The sequence below is a fragment of the Taurulus bubalis genome (genome assembly GCF_910589615.1).
Source record: "Taurulus bubalis genome assembly, chromosome: 2".
NCBI classification, from domain to species: domain Eukaryota; kingdom Metazoa; phylum Chordata; class Actinopteri; order Perciformes; family Cottidae; genus Taurulus; species Taurulus bubalis.
The window spans coordinates 22,217,805-22,232,014 of NC_136590.1; the positions used below are offsets into that span (position 1 = coordinate 22,217,805).

Sequence of the window (14,210 nt, forward strand, 5' to 3'; positions counted from 1 at the left end):
AGAGAGAGAGAGAGACTGGCTGTTTTTTGGGGGAGCAAAGGGAGCCTTCGACGCTGCGGATATGAACTGAAAAGAAACACTGGAAGAGGCAGGGACCGTGTTTCCTACATCCCCGATTCTACTGTAAAAGGTGGAAAACTAGCCCCCACTCCCCCCCGCCCCCCCTCAAAAAAACAAAACCCTCCTCTCTATCTATCCCCTCTGCCAGTTTCGTATTGAGATAGAGCTGCCCACCCAAAAGCCCCGACCGAACCCCCTCCTGCTCCTGCTCCTGCTGCTCCACCCCTCCGCCGCTGCACCGCTCCGGCAACCGAGATGCACACGGAGACCCGTAACAAGAAAGTAAGTGCACGTTATTGACTTTGCCCTGGTCAATGAAATAACCCAACAACAAAAAAAAAACATCTTTCTGTGTGGACAGAAGCAGAGTTGTCAGCTCAACATGTGCCAAATAATGAATGTCAGTGTGTGGAACAGATACATTGTATCCTTGGAGACGGGCAGCTCATTTTGTAATTAGAGAGCGGGGAGAGTTTTGCAACAAGAGTTTTGCGTTATTAAGAAACATGTCATGTCCACTGTCAATACGGAAACCTCTCGCGCTTGCGTGTGAGTGTGTGTGTGCGCGAGGTTAGTTCAGGTTCAATTTGAAATGCTCTGTGATCCCTGAGAGGCAGGAAAGGAAACGGAAGGCATAGAGCTGCAGCTTGTAGGACACCATCTTAGCTTTTAAAGGGCCAGCAGCCTCTTATCAAAACACACAGAGCGCGAGCCCTGGGAAGCAGCCAGGTGCACTGCCTCCAGCCGCGCTGCACGGGGCCCTGCTGCCGCCGACGTGTGCCTTTAAACGGGGTCTTTGCGTGTGTCGGGTCAGTGAGGTAATATTCAAAAAGGTGAATCTAACCTCAGACTGTTCTGGGACGCAATGTCTTCAGAGCTGTTAATTTCATGTGTTGTTGTTGTTTTGTCATGAGAAGATGCTGGAGACAAAGTTACAGTTTGGTACTCAGCTTTTAAGTTCCTCAAAAAGAAGTGACCTTTGACCTGCGCTATTGATGTGTAATAGCGATGCAGGAGACCACACACGGCAGTATCACTTTTTATTTTATTTGTTATTTTATTTTTGCTCCCTTCCATATTTTGCATTGTCTAATCTTCTATAAATGTTCATTATATTATTTATTAATGTATTGGATTAGGGTGTGTTTAAAAAATAATAATAATAAATTCATTCTTTTATGATATGCTAGAAAATAGAAGAAGAAAAAAACACCACATGTCTTCAAATGGCTTGTTTTGTACAACCAAACCCCTTTTCTTCAGAAGCTGAACATATTTATTTAACATTATCAAAATACTTTCGCTTGATTTGAGAATTTAATTAATTGTGTTTTGTTTTGTTTAAGACAGCTTATGATCCACTGCAGCAAATGTGAATTGTTTAGCCTGCAAAAAAAAGTTTATGATATTGACGAGTTGCAGGTGATGGAGTAATAGGAAGTGTTGAAGGTTTGGTTTTCGCTTCGTGGACACACTTACTTTTATTTAGTTTGGCAACCATTTTGAGAGATTGCCAACCGATTCTTTGACACGTTTAAATACATAAAAAAAACGGCATCCACTCACTTAGACATAGCGTACAATTTCCTCCTCTCTTAAGTGTCACCCTCAGTTTTTCCTCCACTGAGCTTCCGTAGCTCCGCCTCCAGGTAGAAGGTGGATTAGTGAGAGCTAGAGCGTTAGCTAACACCCTGTGTGAGTGTCTGTAAAATGTGTATGAAGGGCCAAAGCACGTCAGGCTCCCGAGCAAACATGTTTTACTCTTTACCTCTTGACCTCCCCTGACTACAGGCATAATAAGACCCAATGTAGATGTATCAAAAAGGGACGCGTGGGACTGAAGCCACGTGTCGGGCACACGAACCACAGCGTCTGATTCACAAGCGCAAAATCCTCAGGTCTCAAACACAGTGACGAGGGTGCGAGGAGAGCACTGGCAAGACTGTAAATGTCTTTGCAAACAATGCAACGCCGTTTTTGAAGCAGTATGGGAAATAGTCACGACATGCAATCTATTGCTAACTTTATGCACAAGCTAATATGCTGGCACGTACAGTTCATATGTGTACAGAATATGTTAAAACTGCTCTCTATACAGCCCACCTGTGGTGCAGTTATAGTAAAGCAAAAATGAAAAAGATGCAGGAGGCATTTAATGATGCTTTCAGAGTCTTGCTCAAGCTTCCCAGATGGACAATTGCAAGCCATATGTTTGTGACTTGTAATGTTCCCACTTTCCATGCTGTGCTGAGGAATTTTATATACAAATTTAAATGACTCAGACAATGTAATTATAAAAGTCTTAACTGAGCCAACACAGAGTGATACGAGGTATTCTTCTTGTTTCTGGAAATATTGGCACATGTGTCTGTATGTTTTTAACCACGAGTGACTTTTTAACTGCAATGATTGTGTCCTCCTGTTGTATTTTATATATTGTTGTTGTATTTGTGTTTGTTGCTATATGGACCCATGAGTCTGAAATAAAAGGAATATATATTGGTTTCGCCTACAGGGACATGGATTGTTCGGGGTCCTTTTCTTCTCTCTTCGTGGCCCTCAGAATGAGTTAGGTTCTGGAAAAAACATCACGGATGTCTACGTACATTTAGGTTTAGGCAACAAAACTACATAATTAGGATTTTAGAGGCTATTTCACAAACTGCCATAATACTGGGCTGAATAATTCCATGTTTGAGAGCAGAAGTTAAAGCAACAGGAATGGAAAAATAATAAGCGTGAAGAGGCTGAGCATCGCACGTCAAAGTGTGTTAAATTCAAATGAATGTCAGGTAAAGCTTTGCCTCTCTTTATTATATTGTATGATTGTATCTGCATTAGGGGTGGGAATTACCAGAGGTCCCACGATTTGATTTTATCACGATACTTGGGTCCTGATTCGATACTATCACGATACTGCGATTTATCGAGTATTGCGATTTATTCCCTTTTTTCCACTGCAAATTGTCCCCAAGGTAAAACTTTGTCAACATATTGTATCTAAGAAGATACCATTTTCAGTCTGTTCACCTCACTTTCATTGCAGCAAAATGTGATTGTCAAGCAGACAAACCAACCAACATGTCATAGATGTTGCACCTGACAAACTTAGTAGTTTGTACTACAGTCTACATAGTCGCGCCATTCGAGCTGGACGCGCCGGAGAGAGGGCGGGGCTTATCTCTGTGCAGTTTTCATTTCCGCCATGGAAATAACCACTCTTTCTGCTTCATACTTGTTGTGGAAATTGCAAAAACGTCGGAACAACAAACACCCTTGTGTCTGGGTTCATAATATTATCCGTAGCCGCACACAGATCGGTGGATTTCACACGAGGAAGTGTGCATCTGAATGGTGGCTGCTTCTAGCACTGCTAGAGGACCCGTAGCCAGTTTGATTTATGTTTTTTTACCGTCTTTGAGCAGCGCAGTGTCGCGCATGTTGTCCCGTGTGTCGAGCAACAGCTGTGCAGCAGCGGCGCTACGAGTGACAGGAAGTCAAGACGTCTGCTTTAAACGTGGACGGCGCATTTCTAATTTCTTTCTCCGGTGCCTCCATGTTTGTTTTTATTTGTTTTGATCGTGGCTGCTTGTTTGTGTTGGTGTTCTCTCTGTGCGTGGGTTCTATTGGGTCTAATTATCCTCAGGTCCATCCCCAAACTGCTGTACCGTGACATCTTCTTTTGAAGTTGAAAGACTTTCTTATGATTTTATTTTTCTGCTGTTTATTCCAAACAAGCCACAAACATAAAACACATCACTTTCCTGTGTGGTGGAGACAATTCCCCCCCGACACCCCCAAAACCAGCGACTCCAAGCTCTTTCATGAACTGTAATGAGAGCACAGGAATACACTTTAATAATGCCACGCCAGACATTCTTTGGTGCACCACCAATACTTCTGTGTAATATTGTAAAAAGAGCAGCAGGTAAGAAGAGTAGGAAGGACCTGTTTTAATTGTTTTCTAATTGAGACATTCACAAAGCTCTTTTCTCTTTCGGGTTCTCACCTTAGACCCAGAGAAATGTTTTTTTGACGCTGAGTGGAAATCAATTTCCTCCCGTCAACACTAAAGTCTGTGAATTACTGGAAGTGTCCTTAACTGATACAGGGCACTGCCTCTGCATCACGGAGGCACATCTGAGCATGCTTCAATATGTGTGTGTGTGTGTGTGTGTGTGTGTGTGTGTGTGCGTGTGCGTGTGTGTGTGTGTGTGCGTGTGCTCGTCCGGGATCAGCTGGGCTGTAGACGTGAGAGCAGGGTCAGCTGTACATTCCTGGGCATGGCATCAGCTGGAAAGGGTCCTCATGAATACAAAGTCTGCCTGTGTGTGAGTGAGAGAGCGCGCTGATGCCTCACATAGGCAATGATTAACTATGCTGAACAAAGTTTGATCCAACGACTGAGATAGTGGATGTTGTAGAAGTGTATCTCCTAGGCGGTAACGTCCTGTTCTGCTAAATGAAGTCAACGCTTGGGGGGGGGGTTGTATAGAAGTCTATGCTTCATTTGTTGAAGCTTCTCTCTTGATTTATTCCCTCAGTGAACATTTTGTATGAAACATGAGTTTATGTCTTAATCTCTAGTTTCAAGTCTTCTTCAATACAGCATGATGTTCATTTAGTAAAGTACGGTCATTTAGAGTCAAACAGACCATAAAGCAGGTTATGCTTTAGGGCGGGGCTACAAGGTGATTGACAGGTCGCTACCAGAGACTTACGTCATTTCTCAGTCCATATATGGTCACCTTCGTTCACTGGCAAAACAAAAAACGCAGCAGATGATGACGACAAAATTTACCAAACTCAAGACTTCAAAACGTCCGTCCACAAACTAATATCCTCTGAAAGCCACCAACACATGTCAATTTCTGCTCGTTACATGATTACAATCTTTTCAAAATAAACTTCACAGTAAGTCTTCACAGTAAACTCTGTTTAGGCCACAAACATTTTGGGTTAAAATAACCACGGATGTGTTGGTACTGATATACGTAAATTACGCGACAAATAATCAACACTGACTTCTTGTTTCATGAGGGAAACGAACAGCGGCCTCCTGAATGAAAGATCGCTGTTTGCTGGACGTGTCCACGTCCCTTCTTTCCCACTCGATACATACCCAAACATTTCCAAAATCTCAGACAATGTCCAGTCTCATGTGACGGTTGAGCCAAACGCGAGAGCCAGAAGAAGAAGGATGACAGAAGAGAAGTCGAGTCGTGATGAAAAAACCACAGCCTCAGACATCAAGAGAGGCCTTTGCCGCCATTAGGACGAATTTATTCAAACATGCATCCCCATTTACAGCGTAGAGGTTAGAGGTTGAGAAAATACTAATTTGTCAAGTATTTATTTCACTTTACAAATACAGGCTTTTTTTTTTACCGTGTGGTTATTTCATATGCCGAGATATGAAACGACCAATATGGGGATATCTGGAGGCAGGGTTCATACAGTCATGGAAAACCTGGAAAAATCATGGGATTATTTCCAGGCCTGGAAAAATCCTTGAAAAAAATCCCCAAAGTTTTGGAAAAGTCATGGAAATGTGTTATATTCATATGTTCATGTCGTTCATTTACGCTGAGTTTGAAATAATGAATATGCTTTTAAACGAAAGACGCTCAAAAAATAAGCAGGCATACATACAGGCATCTATATAACTGTTTATTATTTTAATTAAACTATTGTCTCTCATTCATTTGTGTCATTTAAGATATACTGTATGCTTTGGAATTCTCATTGTTAGTTTAAATACTATTTTTTCTCACTTTCATGTTTACACCAAGATTTCACAAAAATATTTGGTCATGGAAATTTGGTTTAAAGTCATGGAAAAGTCTTGGAAATCCATTGGTCAAAATTATGGGTGGTGGAAAAAAGGGAATAAATTGCAATACTTAATATATCGCAATACTCAATATACCCCAGTATCGTGGTAGTATCGAATCGTGGGACCTCTGGTGATTTCCACCCCTAGTCAAAATGTGTATGAACCCTGAGGAGGGGCCAGACTTCATATGTGTCCAGCTGCAAGAAAAATACCTTCTTGCCCTCTTGTGAACATCTAGAACATGCTTCAGTCCCACGGCCGTGCTGGTGACTTTTGGGGCAGCGCTGCTGACTTTACGTTGTTGCTTTTTTTTTATCAGTGGTTTTGGAGCCGTCTACGTTTTGGGAAATGCAACTTGATGAGACTTGCGGGAGCTGCTTTGCACACAGCCCGTCCATCGGAGTGAGCCATTAGTCACCTTCCTCCTTTGTGTGCTGTTGTTACTGTTGCATGGCAATGCAGCAAACTTGTTCCCTCCCTGCTCTCACCCGTCTCCCACTTTAACACCTTTACCAGGTCAGCTGCCACGGTGCGACCCTCGTTACGGGGTTTCTCAACTGTGCTCCTCCAGGCAGTCTTTGTTCTTCCTCCTCTTCTTCCTCCCATCTTGACATCCAGCTCATTGCCATGTCGTCGTCATGGCATTTCCTCCCTCAGATCGTTCCCTTTCCAGTAGCTCTTTAGTCCTGACAATGCAGTTAACAGAGAGACTACAAATCCACGGTTTTAGGAATCTTAAGTTGGTGTTGAAACATTTTAAGTGCAAATAAAAGACTTTGACAATGAGCCTGACCACAACATCCACGTTTGCCTATTTGTCTTGCCCTCAGGGTTTCGCTTCAACTGAACAAACTTATGAACTCATTAAATGGGTGCTTCTCAAATGTTGGAGCGTCCTGGAATGTGTCATCAAGGAAGGTTTTTTGTGTAAATCCTGCTGAAGCCAAATCAAAGCAGCAAATTGTTGACTGATGGATTCACCTCGAGGGAACCAAAAAACACTAAATCTGCAAACTATTCTTTGCTTAAATTATTCAGGCTCTTTTGTTAAATTTTAGCTGATAATTAATGAGACATAATAGATCAATGTCCATTCACATTTGATTTTGTTTGGTGGTGAATATTTACTTATTATAAATACTAATTAAGAGAAAGGAAAACAAGAAAATTCACTCCTAAGTGGCCGATCAATGAGCATTGTCTCTCTCCCCGCAGTTGGTCTTGATGTAAAAGTTCTGCATGCATACTACATCTTCCACAACTAATTCAATTAATATGACTTTTAACTAATTTGTGCAGACGGTATGATGCCAAGCAGAAGCATCACCTGCAGCCACATGCAACGTTTAGTCCGTTTAAACGGAACCGGTGCGCTTCGTTTTGGCCACTTGTTACGCAGGGATTTGATGATGGACGCAGGTAAACAACGGGTCAGCACAAGTGGGAGAGGACTTGCTTGGACTTCTGCGGAAGTCCAATGTTGAACTTTCAGAATATGCAAAATAAAGTCCACAAAAATATGGACGTTTATGAAGTCATTTCAGATAAACTGGAGACGGGATTCGTGCTCACAGTAGATCAGTGGAAAAACTGTCAAACATCTTAAAAAGTCTGTGATTAGCTGCATCAGCAAAAAAACATTTTTTATGTGTGCACAGTGAAACCGAACCAGATTAAATAGAAAACAAACCAAAAGTATTAATGTCCCTCTGACTCTCACCAGCACCCTTACATATCGATTTACATGTTATACACCGCTCTGATGCCGTGTTCACACCAAAACAGTTGCAAATTTTCACAACGCCACTTCGCCTATATCGCGCCGCAGGTGAAAAATTCGCTCTGTGGTTAATCCGTTTTTTCGCAACCATCGCTAGGGAAAGGGGAGGGGGATTATCTCTGTGTCTTGAAAATATTTACTATTTCCTTCATCCACCAGGTAAATAACCACTAGTTCTGCTTTATACTTGTTGAGGAAGTCCCACACACGTCGGAACATCAACCACCCCGTGTCTGGGTTCATAACATTATCCGTAGTCACACACAGCTCCGACTCCTCCAGGACGAGTGTCTGAATGAAGCCGTTTCCAGCGCTCCTTCAGCGGACCAGCAGTTTCATTCAGTAACGGCGGTGATGCCGGGCGGAGCTTCTCAATGCTGATTGGCTTTCGCAACTCCGCGCCATGCGAATTATTCGCTGGAGTTGAAATATTTGAACGCCGGCGAAAAAGCGAAAAAGCGAAAAAGCGGAGTTGCGAATATTCGCAACGCCGTTTTGCCTCTATCGCGACGCCCGGCGAAAAATCCTCTTTTTCGCAACCTAACGCGGCTGTGCATTGACTTAACATGTAATCTGGACGCGCGAATATTTCGCAACTGTTTTGGTGTGAACACGGCATTAGACTTCTGTCTTAGAAAAAGAAAGAAATGTCACAGAAGAGACATGCACAGATTTCTAAACCCACAAATAGACCAGAATGCAATGCATCTGCTGAACAGGTTGGGGTTTGCAGCGAGCAACTGTCACTATTTCGTCACAAAAAAAATGAAGAAGAAGGATTCCTGTCTAGTTCACAGTACTTAACTTCTTTCCATCACACTGTGACTGGATTTAACGAAGACCCTCACTGAAGCAAAAGCAGGTGCAACGAGAAACATGTTCACAACACCTGATCCCGAGAGGAGAACCCGGCACGTGCCGGACGTCATAAATTGATTCTTCGTAATGGTATTAAATGTCCAGAGGCGCGTTTTGTAATTTAGAGGCTTGTGTGACCCGGAGATCAGGAGTCTCATGCTTCGCTGGCAGAGCTAAGGGCGCTCTAATAAGCGCACTGTAAGTGTTTTCCAGGTGGCAAGGAGGCGGCAGCAGCGGAGCTAGCCGGCCCACTGCACTTTTCCATTTTCCATTTTATGTGACGCTCGTCTTATTCAGATTAATTTACGGTGCGTGCAGCTGCACAATAAGCTCCTCGATCACCGGCATTATAAGGACGAGTGCAAAGAGTTAGATGACAGAAATGTTTCGGAGGATATATTTATTTATTTATTTATCTCTGCATGCTGCACATATACTGCAGAGTGCTTGTGTGTCAGGTGCTGAAACCAACCCAGCTGGCGAGATAAACGAGCGCGAGGTATGAGGACACAGTGTGAGGAAGGGCCCGGGTTCACAGGGGCCATCACAGGGGTCACTGCTGGTGGGTGGTGTTTTGGCCGCGGGGTTGTCACTCAATCCGGCTGAATCACTGAGAATTAATGGGAAGTGGGAAGAGCTTTTTTCATCAGTCTGTAATCTAGTGTCGAGCCCAACAGAGCGGCGTAGAAATGCAATTTTTTTTTTTATTATCTTCTGAGTGACTTTCATTGATTTGAAAGAAAACCCTAAATAAATGTTCACATTGTTAACTATTGCTACTAAGTTTTAATATACAACTATCTAGTAATATATTTTTCCTGGCATTTTAAAAGGGGAGCTCTTGAGTTCAGATCTTAACCCAGTCCAACACTCACTAAAGCTCTTGTGAGCAAATCTCTGCAGCCAGGTTCCAAAGTCTTGAGTAAAGCCTGGAAACCAGAGTAGTGGAGGCAGTTGAAGCAGATTAATGCCCACGGTTGGCTAGGCATGGTTTTAAAATGACGATGCCAGAACTAAAACCGGTGTATTGGGCCAAATTAACCCCCGCCCAATTTAAACTTGGGTATACTTTGGCCCAAAAAGGGAATAAATCGCAATACTTAATATATCGCAATACTCAATATACCCCAGTATCGTGGTAGTATCGAATCGTGGGACCTCTGGTGATTCCCACCCCTAGTCAAAATGTGTATGAACCCTGAGGAGGGGCCAGACTTCAGATGTGTCCAGCTGCAAGAAAAATACCTTCTTGCCCTCTTGTGAACATCTAGAACATGCTTCATGTACCACGGCCGTGCTGGTGACTTTTGGGGCAGCGCTGCTGACTTTACGTTGTTGCTTTTACATCAGTGGTTTTGGAGCCGTCTATGTTTTGGGAAATGCAACTTGATGAGACTTGCGGGAGCTGCTTCGCACACAGCCCGTCCATCGGAGTGAGCCATTAGTCACCTTCCTCCTTTGTGTGCTGTTGGGGATAAACTGTCCTAGGCCAAACTATACCCGGGGTTGTAAAATAGCCTCGGCCATACTATATCCCAGAAGGAGCGAGGACTTGCTAGTCTTAGAAGTTTAAGTTTCAGGACTAATTACTTTTATTACATTATGTTACAATTGCTTTATGTTTTGGGTATGTGCTTTCATTTTAATGTGTAACACTACTGAGTGTGGTCGTAATCGTTGATCTTTGTGGATGTTTTGATGTTATCAGTGTTTAACTTTGAACATTTATATTGTAGCAAGGACTTGCTAGTCTTAGAAGTTGAAGTTTCAGAACGTAGTAATCCTTGGTCTTTGTGGAAGTCTAATATCTTTTCTGTCTTTAACCTCTTAGCATTCCTGTAAAATTTGACAAAAAACGCCTATCTAGGTATACCCAAAGTAAATTGGAAGCTGTAATTGAACTAGTTGGAGTAAATGCATGGTCTTGGTCTCTTTTGAAAGGTAACAATCTGAAGCTTTTTTCTCTCAATAGTCAGAATCACTTTAAGTGCTGCTGACACTGAGCTATACGAGTTTGAACACACTAAAGTATAAGGTTTTTTATTTCCGCCTGAACATTTCTTTGTAAATAGATGACTATAAATGGGACTTATGGACTGGAAAACACAATGGAACCATAGCATAAAGCCTTATCTAGTCTAAGTAAAAAGCAGATAACAATATCACAGAAAATGAATATTTTACACATGCTTTTCTAATGAAATGTCTAGACGTTTTTTCATTTTGAGACTGAAAATATTCATGATATATATATATATATATATATATATATATATACCCATTAAAAAGGCTTATAGTCTTGCAAACTATAGAGGTACTATTTATATGTACTACCAGTATTGCTGACACAGAGAAAATTAAGTATAAATGCATTTTTATGCTAATTCAATGACAGACTGAAGCTCTATCAGCAGCTGTCTCTTCTCATCAAATTGAAAGCTGTTGGGATTATTTGCCCCCCCTCTTCCTGGTACTTGTTCTTCAGGGAATTTCATTGGCTGTACGAAACGCCTGTCATCTGAGCTGTACGACGTGACAGGCTTGAGCCACGTATGGAGACAGGGGTTGACTCTGTTCTTCAACGTATCTTCTGGTTGGGTAATGTAGCCTGTCAGTCAGGACATTAAGCTCCTATTGGTTCAAGTGGGGTCTCATTGTAAAGCTTAGATTTTGAGACATTTTGATACCTAGTTTGTAGCTGTGCTCCCATGCAAACATGACTTTCTGCTAAAAACAAAACTGCTTTCGTTCATATCTTCCAGCTGATATGAAATGATGATTGTTGGAATGTTATGGATTTATGGATCAACATGAGGCGTCATCGGTGAGTTGCCTGGATTTTGCTATCGTTTGGTTTGTTTGTTGTTGTCTGACAAAAGTCTTGTTTGTAGCTGCTGTGGTGGTCTGATCTTGAAACGGGTTACACAGCTGGAATCACAAGAATCATAGGTTTCCAGAAACATATGGCACTCATAACGAACACGTACCGAACTATAAATAGGGGGTACAGTGAATCAGAAACCGTGTACACTCGAATGTCCAAAAAAGGATGCCCGCGGGACGGCAGAACGTTAAGAGGTTTTAAGTAATAAAACTATATGTTTTAGAGTTTTAAAATTGAAGTACCTTACCTGACAAAGTTGAACCCCCAATACAATGTTGAAAATTAAGTAATTATTGTGTATATCACTCAACACTACTGATATCATGTGGGTATAATCTGGCCTGAGGGGTATAAATTGGCCTAGTGTCAGGTTATGATTCACGGAGCGGACGCAAATGTCAGAGCAACAGTAAAAGTTTATTGAAGTATATTTATTCCACAAAACAAAACTCAAGTCAGGCTTCCAAAAACAGGCCGAGGAATGAATAAACAAAACCAGGAATCCAAAAGACAAGGACAAGACAGGACTACTCACAGGACAGCTAACAGGGGTAACAGACAGGGAAAAACCAGTACAACAACGGGACAGGAGACAAACAGGGTTTAAATACAAGAGGAAGGTAACGAGGCACAGGTGGAAAACAATGAGGGCAGCACAGGTGAAGGGAATACACAATCAGGGAACAGGATAAAAAGCACATTTGTTACTGTGTTTTTAAAATTAAAATGTCTCTGTTACTATGACATAGATCTATTTAATTTAGGGTTAAGAAACCCACATTACTCTATCAAAGATCAAACTTAAAACAGATGAAAAAAACAAAGACAAAGATGAAACGCACGTTATTATATTAACTTTGTTAAAAGCTTTTTTGTCACAGTTGAGAAGGACATAACTAATAAGAACATGCATGTGGTCTGGGGCAGTGGTTCAACTGATCTGGCTGCAGGACTCACCATCACCCTGAATGACAAGCCGCGACCAAAGCGAGGAACATTCTCAACTTCTCAATTTGATTTAATGGAAATATGGTGTCGTTTGAACCTGAGATGGTATCACAGTATGCCAAACACATAAATATTCCCTTTCACACTCAATTTAAAAACCCCAAAGTGCATCTTAAGGAAACAAAGTAATACAACACACATACTAATGTTATAACTTCAGCCTTTTTGAACATAACATAAAAAAAAGGTTGGGAATGAAGCGAACTAGCACAAATGTGATGTGTAAACTCACGCAAGTAAAGTGTGTTGTGAACGCAGCATTTAGGAGTGTGTGTGTGTGAATATTCAATTCAATTCAGTTTATTTTATATAGCCCAAAATCACAAATTAAAATTTGCAATCTGGACACGAAACATCCTGTCCCGGGGCCTCACATCAGATCAGGAAAAACTCCCCAAATAAAGATAGTAAAAACCCTTTCACAGGGAAAACAGGAAGAACCTTCAGGAGAGCAACAGAGGAGGATCCCTCTCCCCAGATGGACAGAAGCAATACATGTCATGTGACCAGAATGAACAACGTAACATAGTTACAACACATTACATCAATATGACTGAAATTGAATAAATTGCGCTCTGCCGCATTAAAAAATCCCTTCAAAATAAAAACACAGGATTTTTTTTTTTTGCCCATGCAAAGGCCCGTGACGGACTGAAAACGGGTCTATGATTTCATGGCTTTCAAGCCGTCGCGCCTTGAGTTTGACACCAGTGGTCTAAAGTATTTGCAAAATCAATAAAAATATATATTTTTTTTAAAACACAAACTTCGATATGAATGTAAGAGCCGCATGAAACCAGGCAAAGAGCCGCATGCGGCTCGGGAGCCGCGGGTTGGCCAGGCCTGACCTAGGCCATAATATACCCGGGGTATAATCCAGCCTATAGGCCCCTTTAACCCCAGATATATAGTCTGGACTGGGGGTATACTATGGCCTGTTTCACCGGTACTAGTACCCCGATACCAATACTTAGTTTGATACCCGACATGTGAATGAATGGAAGCTGTGCGAGGGATTAACGAGGCAATTGATGACCGATAAATCACCTGCCAGGCGGGCGGGCGGGCTGGAGAGGCGGAGGCCGTCGTTTGTTCCCCATGTGGGACGAGAAGTCACTGTTGATTCACTTCACTTCACTTCGGTCGTTAATTAAACCCAAACGACGATCTTTTCCTAAAACGAACTCCGTAGTTTTGTTGAGCTTCCTGTGAAGACGGACATTTATTTTGAAAAGGCTGTATTCATGTAACGAGCAGAAATGTATGCATTTTGCTGGACTTTCATTGGAAAGGGAAGCTAAAAAATGAGGAGCAACGTTTCGTTATCCGACAGGTAATCGTCGTATTAAATCGAAGAACGCTTGCGGTGATTGGCTGTGAGCAAAACTATACAAATAGTATTTTTTTCCTAGATCTTGGCACGAAAAGGATCAGTTGCAGATATCGCTAGCTGATTCGTCGACTAATCGGCCATTTTGTTTGATAGTCGATTGATTAGTCGCTTTTTTGTAATCCAATGCGTAATGATGTATTTCCAAGAAATAGATGTGCACATTTTCTGGTAAACACAATATTTAAAGTGGCTTTTGTGTGATTCTTTGTGGAGAAACTCAGTTTTCCAGATCTGCCGAAACTTTCAAATCGGGTGACGCCTCATCGTTTGACTGGCGAGGCTTCGATACAACTTTGGTTAAGACGATACCTGAAGTTGTGAGCACCAAGACCGAGCCCTTCACATGGGTGTAATGTTTGGATATCCACATATTGTTATGTACATTTAATGA

General features: G+C 41.9%; 1 protein-coding gene across 1 annotated transcript in view; it reads left to right on the forward strand.

Annotated features, from left to right (window-relative positions):
* Positions 1–315: 315 nt before the first annotated feature.
* Positions 316–14,210, forward strand: part of klf8 (Kruppel like factor 8) — a gene marked incomplete at both ends in the record, with an annotated part of 60,614 nt that continues 46,719 nt past the window's right edge. The window contains one exon of the mRNA XM_079214241.1: positions 316–342. Within this exon, the coding sequence (XP_079070367.1) occupies positions 316–342 (27 nt within the window). The remainder of the gene's footprint in view (positions 343–14,210) is intronic.